The sequence below is a fragment of the Mustela nigripes genome, chromosome 17, assembly GCF_022355385.1.
Source record: "Mustela nigripes isolate SB6536 chromosome 17, MUSNIG.SB6536, whole genome shotgun sequence".
NCBI classification, from domain to species: Eukaryota; Metazoa; Chordata; class Mammalia; order Carnivora; family Mustelidae; genus Mustela; species Mustela nigripes.
Genome location: NC_081573.1, coordinates 16428472 through 16442877, shown reverse-complemented (window position 1 = coordinate 16442877; position 14406 = coordinate 16428472). Strand labels below are relative to the sequence as shown.

The window sequence follows — 14406 nt, the reverse complement described above, 5'->3', positions numbered from 1 at the left end:
AACACCAAGTGTAAGTAGCATAAACAGATGTGGGAACAGACAGCACTAACTATTCTTGCTAAGCCCATGACTCTTGTGGAGAAGTACAAGATCAGAGGCATCCTTATGAGTAGGTTACCAACACTTGGGGTACCGTGGGTATTGTTGGGATATTTTACACAAGCTGATGGGAGTGGGGCAGTTATTCTGAATGTTAAATGAAAGTGGTTAAGATGGGCCAAGCTCAGTCATATGCTTTACCGCCTCACAGTCCTTGGTTACCTGAAATTTAATACTTCCTCCTCTTGGACTTAAGGAAACTGAAGGACTAAGGGATAATTTAAGGGATTAAGGAAAGGATGGGAAGTGAGAATGTGAGTATGGAGGGCAGGTCTGGGGCATTTTGCCTGGAAACTGGGAGAACAGGAAATAGGAAGGGACCAGCAGGAGTGGGAGAATGACAGAAGCTTACTTCAAGAATGTCTGAATGTGAAAGAGAAGGTGAACTGAAAACCTTCAGAGAGACCGAGGACTCTCGAGAAAGGGCAATGGAGCAAGAACACAGGGAGAGGGGAGATGAGGAGGAGGAGGAGGAGGAATGCCTGGATCAAGGAGGTGGGCTGCATGGAGGAGGACGGGTCATCAAGAAGGCTCAAGTTCTCAGAGGATGTCTCCAGCTGCTTGCAAAGCTCTAAGCCTTTTGAGAGCTGGACTGCACAGAATCCCAAAGGTGCCAGCCTCCCGTAGTCCCTCTTTTGCTGGACTGATACTTACCCTGACAATGGCAGCCTGAGCATGCTGCCTCACAAATCCACGGCGCTTCTTCCTGCTCCAGCTTCAGGATCACATATGGTTTCGTGCCTTCATAACCTGTTCCAGGGAAATGATCCAGGCCTTGGGCTGAGCTCCTTGGTCTTCAGGGCCACTCAGGCAGCATTAAAGGCTGCACAACAGACATTGTACTTGGGAGAAGACTGTACACACACCTTGTCCAGAACCCAAAAGGAATTAGTAACCCAGGACCACTGAACCTCAAGGCAAACTCACTGAGGCAGCACAGTGTACGAGTGAGGAATGCAGACTGTGGGGGTGCCTGGGTGGCCCAGTCATTGGGCATCTGCCTTTGGCTCCGGTTGTGGTCCCAGGGTCCTGGGATTGAGCCCTGTTTCAGGCTCCCTGCTAGGCGGGGGGCCTGCTTCTCCCTTTCCCACTCCCCCTGCTTCTGTTCCATTTCTCCCTGTCTCTCTGTGTCAAATAAATAAAATCTTAAAAAAAAAAAAAAGGAATGCAGACTGTGCAGCAGATTGCTGGGGTTCAAATCCTACTCTGGCTCTGTATGTCCCACGTGTAGTGACACGGGCAAGTTACTTCACTCATCTGCCTCTGTGTCCAAATGTGTAAAATTGTGGTACTATCAGTACCTACCTCATAAGGCTCTTAGGAGAATTAAGTAAGTTGATATTTTAAAAGTGGCTGAAGAGGGGCGCCTGGGTGGCTCAGTGGGTTAAAGCCTCTGCCTTCGGCTCCAGTCATGATCCCAGGGTCCTGGGATCAAGCCCCGTATCGGGCTCTCTGCTCGGCAGGGAGCCTGCTTTCTCCTCTCTCTCTTTGCCTGCTTCTCTGCCTACTTGTGATCTCTGTCAAATAAATAAATAAAATCTTAAAAAAAAAAAAAAAGTGGCTGAAGATGTGTCTGGTACATAGGAAGTTTTTGGTACTTCTGAGGCTCTAGGTACCCCAGTTCCTTTTAGCAACTGCAAAAGGGAAGGCGGTCGTTCAGGCATCATCTAGATTGTGTGATGGAGCTGTCCTTACCCACGGAGACAAGGTTGCTGTAGGTCTCCAGCATCACATCCCGGTACAGTGCCCTCTGAGCAGGATTCAGCCTGTGCCACTCCTCTTGAGTGAAGCCCACTACCACGTCTTTAAAGGACACAGGTCTCTGCTGAGGATGAAATGACACTGAGCCATGTGGGAAATGCAGCCAGGGATAGATGGTATCGAGTTTTTATGTTCCTAGGTCAGAGCTTACCATGATCATTTATCTACCCAACATGGCTTTTACCTTCCTGCCTTTGGGCTATATATGGTAGGGAAAGTAACAATCACATTGGAACCCACTGTCATATACACTTTGAGTCAACCTATATTGACTGAAGATGACTTGTTGTGTGTCACCCAGTGCTGGCTGCTAGAGACAGTCATGGATGGATCCTGACCTCAAGGAGCTCACAACCTGGCAGAAAGCATTACGTAAAGCCACCCAGGTGAAAGTATATGAGCTACGGTGGCAGGACATCTAGGTGGAAAAGTGTGAATGGTCCATTAAATGTTTCAAGGTCTAGCCAGGCTTCAGAGCTAGGGGACTTGTGGAGCTGAGTCTTCTCTACAGAAAGATGGAGAAACTATGTCCTTGCAGAGGGAGCAGCATGAACACAGGCATGTGGACAGAACAGTGACTTTAAGGGCTGTGAGGCTCTCAGTAACAGGAACAGTTTACAGGGGTCTGTGAGTGAGGAGATGATGGGCTTTAAGACAATGGAAAATCTACCAAGGGAGAGGTATGTGTAGAAAGCACATTCTATTAGGCATGTGGTAAGTTTCTTGCATCCCATGTCTCCCATGTCAAGTGGTACTGTGGTAACTCTAAGCAGACTGGGGATATATTGTATCCCCAGAGGAACCACTAAATCAGAGTGCAAAGAGGTGTACTGCAGTAAATGAATTCCAAAAATTGTTCGTTTAATCCACACAAACACACATGTAAGAGAAGAGAAGAAAGAGAGGAATAAAAGTGCATGGGACAAATAGAAAACCAAATACTAAAATGATAGATACAAACCCAACCATGCCAATAATTATACTTCTAGTCAATGACAGTAAATTATAATATAAAATTAATATATGACTGAAACACTCCAAAAGGCAGAGATTGTTAGGTTGGATTGAAAAAGCAATGCTGCCTGTAAGAGATACAAAACTCAGATAATTTGCAAGTGAATGGATACAAAGAGAAATGTGGTGGGTGACCTAGGGGGAAGGGAAAGCAAAGACTATAATAACGCAGGTACAAGATGGCGTTCACAAGTGGCCAGTAACAGTGAGACAGAGAAGGGCCATTGTAAAGAGCAGAACCTGCATCTTAACTGGTTGTGGGGGGTGAAAGAGGGGCCAGGGTAACACCCAAGTATCTCAAAGCCACCTGGGTGATGGTGAATCAGACGTGAGAAAAACAGTAGAAACTAGAAACAAAGAGGATGTGTCGTTAGACATGTCTGGGGACACTTAGCAGGCAGCAGGGTGAACATATGAGTCTTGTAATAGCAGCAAGATGGGAAGGGAGCTAAAGCTCTGGAAGCCAGCAGCAGAGAAGTGGTAGCTAAAGTTGTCAGTGTGGGATCTCTCTGCAAGGAGACAGGATGAGCCAAGTGCCCAGGCCAGAGCCCCAAGGGACACTAATAGAGTTCAGCTGCAGATCCAAGAGAAGGACCCATAGGTACTAAAAACGTAAGAGGGCACCTGTGATATTGTGATATATTAAAAAATATCTATTTGGTCTTTCTTCATGGTTCCTGGAATAGAGCTTCTTAAACCCTTGTAACTTCCCAAGTAACAGGGGTAATAGGAGTGTCTTTTGTTATTCCTAACAAGCCCCAGAGTTTATACCAATAACATGGAGGAAAGGGGCTGGTTGCCAGAGGAACTAACCATATGATTAGAGGGTTGGAACTTTCAGCCCCCTTCTCTATCCTGCCCAACCTATGGGTCGGGATAGGGGTGGACGGATGGTACCAGAGATTGAGCTAATTACCGATCAATGATTTAATCAATGATGCCTACATAATGGAAATAGCATGAAAATCCTGAAGAGCTTTCAGGTTGGTGAACACATCTGGGAAGATGTACACCCCAAATTCCAGACAGAAGCTCATGTCTAGCAGATCCCCAGATCTGTGAGTCATTATAGCAAATTATCAAAACTGAAGAGGGGGTCATGGGAACCCCTGATTTACTGCTAGTTGGTCAGAAGTTCAGACGACAACCTAAGATTTGTAATTAGCATCTGAAGTGGGGGGAGTCTTATGAGACTTATAGAGTCTATGCTAACTCCAAGTTGAACTAAGTTGTAGGACACCCAGTTGGGTGTCCACAGAGAATTAGAAGAATTGTTTGGTGTAGGAAAAAAACTCCCCTATTCCTGTGAGTAGAGGAAACAGTACCTATGATATATCTTCAAGTGACTATAAAAAATTGAATCTTGCCCTAAGAGAGGTCTGATCTTTGTCCTCAACTCCTGGGAGTTAATCTCTAAGCCCCTGCATTGTTCTGCTTGATAAGACCATCTTTGGTTACTTGGGGGTCTTGAGCCACATGGGATAGTCTAACAATGTGATTTCTGGTGGGAGCTTTGGGTCACACACCTCAGCTCAACCTCAGGAGGAAGCTGTACGTACATCTCTTTAAAAATTGTGGGGTCCTACAGTGGCACCAAGCAGATGAACCTGAGGGCAGGACCTGGTACCTGACCCTAGACCAATATAAAGGCCATGTACATAGGAGGTACCGACCTGATATCCTCTCTGATGTCAGAATAATATACCATGGTTGTGGGAGAGCAGCAATCAGCCTTTACCACAGAGCATAGAGTTTGGCTCAGCTGACAGGCCTGGGTTGGTATTTCCCAAACAGAGCTAACTGGAGTGGGATGGGCTGGGCTGGGATGGAGTGGGATAGAACAGAATAAAATAGAAAAGATGTAAATTGACACCCCAAAAGGCATGTCATTTTTCATCAAACACAGGGATGAAGAACAAAGATGGAAGAAACATTAAGGTTGTAAAATTACTATCATGTAGTGACTGACTGTGAGAAGGGGAAGGCAGAGAGAAGTCAAGGAATAAATCTCATGGTCCTGGCTTATCCGGTGGGGGATGGTACCATCTCCTGAGATGGGAAACTGGGGCACAAAGAGGTTCAGAGACTTGTGCAAGGTCATACAGACGGTAAGGTCTGGGATTCAAATTCAGCAGTCTCGTCCCAAGTCTGTGCTCTCACCCAGTATAGGCTCTTGCCTTCTGCACAGAAGGGGCTTTGCAAAAGGTACAGTCTAATTTAGCAGAACAGTCAAAAAAGCATCTTCTGATTTCAGTTTCAGCAAAGTCCCCTGGGCTCCTGGCCAGAAAAGCTTTAGTAAAGTAGGGTGAGAGGATGCTGGAGTCAAGAAAGAATAAGAAACAGGATATGGAAACATCAAGAGCAGGAAGTCACTATAGGAGATGGAGGAGGAGAGAAAAGAAAGAACTCTGTGGTTTGGAAGTGGTGATGGTTTCTAGGGTTGGAGCCATTGTAGGGACCAGGGAAAAGATCTGGAAAAGCAGAGAGGAGGGGTCTCTAGAAAGAGATGTCTCTTCCTGGAGGGAGGCCTCCAAAGAGGTGGAAATGTAGGCACTCAGAGGCTGAGGGGAAGTCCTGTCAAGACACAGGGCGCTTCACCATCTTAAGATGATGAGGAAGGTAGGGGGAGCTAGGAACTCTTCACACCAAGACTTGGGGGGAGTAAGATGTTTACTGTTTGCTGCCAAACTAGTAAAGACAGTTAAGGAAATGACAGTAATTTAAATAACGGACAGCTCATCTGTTCCTCAGTCTAGATCAAGGACACAAATACTCTGGACCATAATCAGGGCTTCCATAAACATGAAGGAACCTTCCTGCCCACTCCCTTTGAAAATAAATAATATTTGTAGTTTTGCTTTCCTCTAACTGAACTTCAGCATTTTATTCTATTACATATGTGGCTGCAAAGCACAGAGGAGTTAAAACTTCCCGCAACTCTGACACAGATAGAGAACACTAATGCAACATCGGGAAGCTAAGTCATGATGCTCTTGATCACCTGGAAATCCAGGAGTTCTGTGGAACTAATACTCCAAAGGAAGAGCTGAACCACTGTAGAAAACAGTCCAATGAAGAGCCATTATGATTCTGCATTTGTTATCTTTAAGAATTTTATACTTTATGTCAGTGCTTCTCACAGTTACAAGAGCATAAGGACCACTGAGAACTTGCTAAACACAGATTCCCAGGCTCCACCCTCAATTAACCCAATTCAAGCAGGTCTGGGGTGGGGCCTGCCATTCTGTGTGTCTAATAAGCTCCTGGAGAAGCCCAAGTCCTGGAACCACATGGTTAGCAGCAGTGTTGCTCTACTCTACCTCAGCCATAAGAAGGCTCCTCAGGGAAATGTCTTTAGAAAACATCTTGAAAAGCTAGTTTTCAGGGCACCTGGGTAGCTCAGTGGGTTAAGCCTCTGCCTTCAGCTCAGGTCATGATCCCAGGGTCCTAGGATCGAGCCCTGTATCGGGCTCTCTGCTCAGCACAGAGCCTCCTTCCCCCCTCTCTCTCTGCCTACTGCTCTGCCTACTTTCTGTCAAATAAATAAATAAAATTAAAAAAAAAAAAGGAAAGAAAAGCTAGTTTTCTCTTAGAAATAACAGCATCAGACACATGAAAAAATGTTCATCATCACTAGCCATCAGGGAGATTCAAATTAAAACCACATTGAGATACCACCTTACACCAGTTAGAATGGCTGAAATTAGCCAGACAAGAAACAACATGTGTTGGAGAGGATGTGGAGAAAGGGGAACCCTCTTACACTGTTGGTGGGAATGCAAGTTGGTGCAGCCATTTTGGAGAACAGTGTGGAGATTCTTTAAGAAATTAAAAATAGAGCTTCCCTATGACCCTGCAATTGCACTACTGGGTATTTACCCCAAAGATACAGATGTAGTGAAAAGAACAGACATCTGTAGCAGCAGCACTGTTTATAGCAGCAATGGCCATGGTCACCAAACTGTGGAAAGAACCAAGATACCCTTCAACGGATGAATGGATAAGGAAGATGTGGTCCATATACACTATGGAGTATTATGCCTCCATCAGAAAGGATGAATACCCAACTTTTGTAGCAACATGGATGGGACTGGAAGAGATTATGCTGAGTGAAATAAGTCAAGCAGAGAGAGTCAATTATCATATAGTTTCACTTATTTGTGGAGCATAACAAATAACATGGAGGACAAGGGGAGATGGAGAGGAGAAGGGAGTTGAGGGAAATTGGAAGGGGAGATGAACCATGAGAGACTATGGATTCTGAAAAACAATCTGAGGGTTTGAAGGGCGGGGGGGTGGGTGGGAGACTGGGGGAGCCAGGTGGTGGATATGATGGAGGGCACATATGGCATGGAGCAATGGGTGTGGTGCATAAACAATGAATTGTTACGCTGAAAAGAAATTAAAAAAAAAAAAAAAAAGAAAGAACAGCAAGCTTCTATCCTATGGCCAATGCAAATCATGGGCTGTCTGTGTTTGCCTTTTTGCTGGGCCACCAGGAAGACCACAGTTAATGACTCTTTGTTGGACTGTTTTGTATATCTGTATTCCAACAAAGAATGTTACTTGCATCATTCCCTGTAATACCAAATTTGAAAATTACCTGAATGTCATAAAATGGGGGCTACTTAAATAAATCATATTTCATGCATATGATGGAGCATTATGTACCTTGCTTTAAAAAAATGGTGTGGGGGTGCCTGGGTGGCTCAGTGGGTTAAAGCCTCTGCCTTCAGCTCAGGTTATGGTCCCAGGGTTCTGGGATCGAGCCCTGCATTGGGCTCTCTGCTCAGCGGGAAGCCTGCTTCCCCCTCTCTGCCTGCTTGTGATCTCTCTCTCTCTGTCAAATAAACAAATAAAATATTAAAAAATAAATAAATAAAATTTAAAAATGGTGTACTAATATTTACAATCTCTAAGATATTTTAACTGGGAAAAAAAAAGTGATAGAGTAGTATGTATAATAAGGGTCTTGCTGTTGTATCTATGTGTAGACAGAAGTTGTGATGTTCCATCCAAATCCCCCAAAGGACTGAGGTGTTTCTCCCAGCTGTTAGGAGAAGACTGGCTACCACAGGCTTAAGCCCTTTTGCAAAGAGCCCTTGATCAAAGGGAGCTACCCACACAAACTTACGTCCTCTCCCTGGGGCAGCCTACAACCAGTGACTTGTTGATTTTGGAATATAAATGCTTCCTTCCCTCCATTCAGGACAACCGCAAGGGCCATCTCAGCTCCAAAGCATCTTGTAAGGTCAGCTGGTGCCTCTGTTTAAATCCCTCTGCCTAATCTTGCTTCCTTTGCTCCTTATAGGTATTCTAAGAGTCTCCCTAGTAAACCTCTTGAGTGCAAATCTTCCACCTCCAAGTCTGTTTTCTGAAAACCCAGCCTGTGGTAAAGTATAAATGCCTGAAATGCACATATTTTTTTCTAGAACAGTTTCCCAAGAAGGGAAACTTGGGTACTTTATGCCACACTTACCTGGTACTCAATCATTTTCTGCTGTTCTTGGAAAAAAATTTGAGTCCTGTGAAGATAGAGATTGGGGGGGGAGGAGGATGGAGAAAGAGAGAACATAGCTGTGAGGGACCAGGCCCATCTTGGAACTTGTGAAGTCCCTACATAAACCCAAGCTTGAAATCACTGTGGTAGAAGAAGAAGAAGAAGAAGAAAAAAAAACCCGATGCCATTCAATGCAGAATGTGAATACATAAAACAGATCTCCCGTGAAGTAAAAGCTGCTACCAAGTAAGAAGTAAAAATTTATAAAAAACCAGAATCTTTATAACTTAAATAATTGGCCCCATGGGAGATGGAGCCAGATACATGCTCTGAGTGGGATCACCCCTGCAGAACAATACATTTTCTCTTAAAGGCAAAAAAGTCTTGGGTTTTGCCTCTTATTTACTTTTAAAGTTGCACTTGTTCACCTACCAGTGTTCATGAAATCCTATATTTGGGATGCTTTTTCTATAATAACGTTATTATGAAAAAAAGTATATACTTAAAAAGGGCTTTTGTAACTTATTACAGAGAACTAAAGGCAATATAAAATAACTGTATAACATTAGTAAAACTAATGGTTACTTATACTGTGGTATGAATTATTACTGAAAGGCTAACCCTCATTATTCATCCAGCGTATTATTGTTGTTAAAAAGTAATTTTCAACAGATGAGAACAACAACTGTCATTTTTAATTAAGATGTTTAGTTAAAGAGGTAACTATGTGGCTTAATTATAAAAAAGAAAGGGTAAATCATAGATCACGAGTGGAAATATTTTATGACATACCCGGATGGTATGGTAAAATGGTAAAATCATGCTACATCTGAAGCAAAGAATGCAAGAAGCACCTCTGTAATTCTGAGTGCCAGAAAGCAAAGACACTTCTTCAGTGATGGGTCCTGGCAAGGGGGCAGAGGAAGCAACCTCAAGGGCTCCAACCATGTGAGAAGGAGCAGTAAGACCAAACTGGTCAAATCTACCAAAGCTAAACATGAATACTTCATGGTCCAGTAATTCCATATGAATGCATATGTTCACAAGCTTTTAGTCTATAAAAACTATGAATTTATAATGAAATTCAAAAATCACAATATTACCTTTTTTCCTCCTAAAATAACTGGTACTGTAATTAAATAGGACTACTAAAACATGCAGGTTCCCAATTTCCCAAACATCCATACATTAGGAAATGTGGAACTAAGTTGGTACAAAAAAATTAATAAAGACTGCTTGGGTTTTTCACTCACAGAAGTGAGAAACCCTATAAAAGGTCCAAAAATACTGTGTCAATAATCGACAGCCTGGAATTAAAAATCCACATTCAGGAGTGACAAGAACTCTCATGCATGGTTGAGAGGATTATAACTTGGTTCAGCCATTTTGGGAAACTGGCCATATCTACTAGAAGCTTCCATTTAGTTTAGTGATTAGCAGAAGACACCAGATTCAAGGGGAAAAAAATTGCTTCAAAATGAATACATTCTCCTAGCTTTGTTTTATAGAAGTCTTTTCTCACTAATCTATTGACAAATCATCTTTTGATAAAAGAAATGATTCTAAAGTGCCAGAAATATTCTCGGTCATGATCTGGGTGGTGGGTACATGAGGGTACACATGTGGAAACATTCATAACACTATAGTGCTAAATGAGTTAATGATTTACTTCACTCAGTGGACAATAAATACCCACTTTTTTTTTTTTTAAGATCTTATTTATTTATTTGACAGACAGAGATCACAAGTAGGCAGAGAAGCAGGCAGAGGGAGAGGGGAAAGCAGGCTCCCTGCCGATCAGAGAGTCTGACGCTGGGCTCAATCCCAGGACCCAGAGACCACACCTGAGCCAAAGGCAGAGGCCCAACCCACTGAGCCACCCAGGCGGCCCTCCAATATCTCTTAATTGTATGAAAATGCTTTGAAATATTGTACAGGTCAGAAAGCATGACTCATACAGCACAGTTAGTGTAAAACAGACATTTAGCTATCAGGACTGTGCAGTGAGCTTATTATGCCTTTTAAAAGATTTTTTTCTTTACAGAAGTGTAATTTACATATAATAAATGAATCCAGTTGAATTGTATAGTTTGATGAGTTTTGACAAATATATTCATTCACCCACATAACTCCCACACAATCAGGATATGGAACACTTCCAGGAACATCCCGTTCACAAGATATAATAATGAATTTGTCTTAATGGTGTTAAGATTAACTACTTAGATTCCTGTCTCTTCTATAGATGAAATTAAAAAAGTGATTTCCTTGAATGTTAAAATACAGATACTTCTTTGCTTAACTAATACATTAATCAAGTTATACCAGTAAGTCAAAAAAGTAGTTGAATAAAAATATGATCTACTGTTTGAATTTCACTTATCTGAAGGTCAGAAACAGACAACCCTAACCTATATGATAGCTCTGACTAGGCACTGCTTGGGAGGATTGGGGGGAAGGCTTTGGGGTGCTGGAAATGTTCTCTATTATGATATGGGTGGTGAGTATGTGACTGCGCACATATAGAACAATTCATTAAGCTACACGCTGTTCTCTATGCACGTTAAACCTTAAGTTAAAAAAAAATCCCCACAATCCCATTATTTAAAAACATGTAGAAAAGCTTTTGGTATGAAATACAATAAAATGTTATTAGTGCTATGACTTGGGTGGCAGAAAGTTTCATATTCTGATCTATAACTGAAACACACACACACACGCATCATTATTTACATATCCCTGTTCTACCGCCTTTTTTCATCATAAGGGAAGCCACAGGAGGGCTTTAAAAGGGGGAAGAGGCCCTCTGAAAGAACTGAACTGTCCACCAGGGATTGAGCTAGCAGGAAAGGCCTGGGGCCAAGCAGCCTAGAGCAGTTAATCCAGCTTTGGATAACTATTTGATTCTCTGAAATAGTACACTCCCTCCCTCCTCTTTCTGGACTTAGCTACTTGCTTCAGCCTGGTCTCTCCATGGCTGCAAAGTGTGGCAGATGTGCTAGTGAATGTGTGTCCGTAGGCCTGTGTTCTGGCCTGGCTCCGGGACCACCTAGGTCTGTGGCCTGGGAAAGTCACTTCATTCCCTTTTAAATGAGATGGCAGCATCAGTGGATGAGAAACTGCTGGTAAGAGCTGGAGGAAAAACCGAATATCTATATAGTATCGAAATCTCCTGCCCCCAGATATTTATTCATTATAAAATGAAAAACTGTAATTCTGCCCTAGAGAAACCTGGCAGATAGCACTGGTAAGTGATAGTTAACACACAGTGATGGGACAGGAGTCACGTGCCCCAGATATGATGAACTGTGACAGGCACCGCATCCCTTCTGTGATATTTTGCCCAAAATACATACTTGAATCTAATCATGAGGAAACATCAGACAAAATCATGTGAGTGACAAAAATACAAAGTAACTGGTCTATACTCTTCAAAAATGTTGACTTCACAAAAGACAAAAAGACTGAGGAACTGATTCCCATTAAAGGAGACTAAACGGATATGTCAACTAAAGGTAGTCTGTGATCCTGAACTGGATTCTGGAATGAAAAAAGAAATGTTACGAAATGACACTATTGGTTCACATCTGAATATGGACTGTGGATCAGATAATGGTATTAAATCACTGTTAACTGCCTGACTTTGAAAATTGCATTATGGTTATACAGAAAAATGCTCTCATTCTTATGAAATGCACACTGAAATATTTTGGGGGTAAAGGAGCATCATGTCTGTAACTTATTCTCAAATACTTGAGAAGAAAGGAGAAAAATAATATATATTTATAATATAACATTTACATATACAGAGACAGTATGAGAGTGTATGCGTTTATCTGGGTGAATGTACATGAAAGATAGAAAAGCTGACAGTAATATCCCTGCAACTTCTCCAAATAAAGTTTAATTTTAAAAAATCTATAGCTAGGGGCACCTGGGTGGCTCAGATGGTTAAGTATCTGCCTTTGGCTCAAGTCATGATGCCGGGGGTCTAGGGATTGAGCCAGCATCCGGCTTCCTGCTCAGTGGGGAGCCGGCTTCTCCCTCTCCTCCTGCTCCCCTGCTTAGGCTCTCTCACTCTCTCTGTCAAATAAGTAAATAAAATCTTTAAAAATAAATAAATAAATAATCTATAGCTCTAGTAGGTCTGCTGCCACTATCACTCTGAGAATCCAGGGACTTTTCTGTCCCTTAGTCAGGATGGAGTAAACTCCCCATATGCCTTGAGGCCAGGTGAGGTGGCAGAAATGACAAGGGAGCAACTTAGAAAGTGCCAGTAAGTGTAAGAGAGTGGACTGGCTACATCACATGCTATAAGATGCAGAAGGTACTGGGTTGGACCGATATCTCCTTCGCTTGAGAAAGCATGCCTATCACATTTGGCTTTCCTCGCTTCTGCCTTCGCTCTGTTTCTCTGAAACTTGGGACCAACCCTTCCCTTACCATGGAGGATCCCTAGAAGGAGTGACACCAAGTTGAGTCTTGCTCAGCTTCTGGCCCAGGGATGACGCTATTTCCAGTTACTTAGGAGTCTTTGCTCTGGCAAGAGGTTTTGGAACCTAGTTTTGTCCTTCAGAAGAGATTCTTGTCCCAAGTTCCCCCTCTCCAAATCCAGAGGATCTTCAACTGGCCTACTAGTTCCTCACAGCTCCATCTCTCAACAGTAACTCACCTTCAGCCTCAGCCCCATGCACGGCCTTCTGGAGACTTGACCAAGGTCCTGTGAAGCCCTGCTATCAGCGAGGTGGTGGGACCCACAGGTATACAGGGTACTCAGGTAACCTGAAGATAAACAGACCCCATGGTAAGAGTCATCCAACAGTCCCTCCCCAAATATTCTCTGAGGCCCAAGAGGAAGAAGCCTGCAGAGGACTGTGTAGGAGATAGAGCTAAATGATGGCTTGCTTTGGGTTTGGGGCAGGAGGATCTTCTGGAAGGACTGTGAGTCTCAGAACCACTCAGAGAGAAGTCTGAACCAAGCAATTCTGCTAACCAACTGAGGGGAATCTAAGCCAAACAATTTACCTCCCTGGGGGTGTTTTCTTATCTGTGAAAACAGGAATGATAAATGATAAACACAATTTTAAAAAGCCCACTTCTGGAGACTTTCTGTAAGTTACCTCTTTTAATACATATTCAGGTAAGGTTGAAAGGGGCTGAATTATGAATTAACACCTGCTTTCCCAGATAAGTCAGGTTGGATGTGAGGGACAGAGGCTTCTCTGCCCCTGAGTGAATCTACCAGATGTTCTAGGTTCCCTAAGAAAGATTCCTTTCAGAATATCCTACATTTGCTGAATCATTGTGTCTTAGCCCCAGTGCAGGGAATCCCTACAAAGACTCTTTCAAGATGCCTAATTTAGGTTTCTGCAGCCAAAAGTCAGTCTCTAAAAAGCTAATAAGAGATTTTGACCACGGGGCTCTGAGACTCCCCTCTGAATATCTACAGAGAAGAGCCATCCTCAACTCATTAACAACCTTAAGAGGACGACCCTTATTCGAAGTCCACTCCAAACCCAGAGTCCATTTCACTGTGCATGTTTTTGGCTTCTAGAAGGACTAGCAGAAAATAGGCAATCTCAAATAGCCCAGCCAGGGCTATAGGTCAGAATTTTGTTCTGGTGTTTGATTTTAGAGTCTCGGACAAAACTTCCCCATGGTGTGAATTTTTTGCCCCCAGATTATTTCTGTGATTCCACTCAAATCAAGTTCAAAAATGCACAAAATTACTCCATTATATTAGACCCAGAGGTGGCAGTGGGTACTGATAAAGAAGGCTTCAGGGTGCTAGAGATGATGTATATCTTGATCTTGGTTGTATTTATGTGGTTTTTCACAATGTCAAAATTCACTGAGCTGTACCCTTAAGATAAGCATACTTGACTGTATGTATACCTCAATTTTTTTAAAAAAGATTTTATTTATTTATTTGACAGAGAGAAATTACAAGTACACTGAGAGGCAGGCAGAGAGAGAGAGAGAGAAGGAAGCAGGCTCCCTGCTGAGCAGAGAGCCCGATGCGGGACTCGATC

At 42.9% G+C, this 14406-nt stretch overlaps 2 protein-coding genes across 2 annotated transcripts in view; one reads left to right on the top strand and one right to left on the bottom strand.

Annotated features, from left to right (window-relative positions):
* The window catches only part of LOC132005609 (zinc finger protein 30 homolog), a 100551-nt gene that overhangs the window by 45426 nt on the left and 40719 nt on the right, over nt 1-14406 (top strand). The window lies entirely within an intron of this gene.
* Nucleotides 1-14406, bottom strand: part of ZNF568 (zinc finger protein 568) — a 136312-nt gene that overhangs the window by 117904 nt on the left and 4002 nt on the right. Inside the window, exons 3-6 of the mRNA XM_059382886.1 lie at nt 13047-13156; nt 8354-8399; nt 1795-1921; nt 754-849 (exon numbers count right to left, since the gene is read on the bottom strand). Coding sequence (XP_059238869.1) covers nt 754-849; nt 1795-1921; nt 8354-8368 — 238 coding nt within the window. The 5' untranslated portion in view covers nt 8369-8399; nt 13047-13156. The remainder of the gene's footprint in view (nt 1-753; nt 850-1794; nt 1922-8353; nt 8400-13046; nt 13157-14406) is intronic.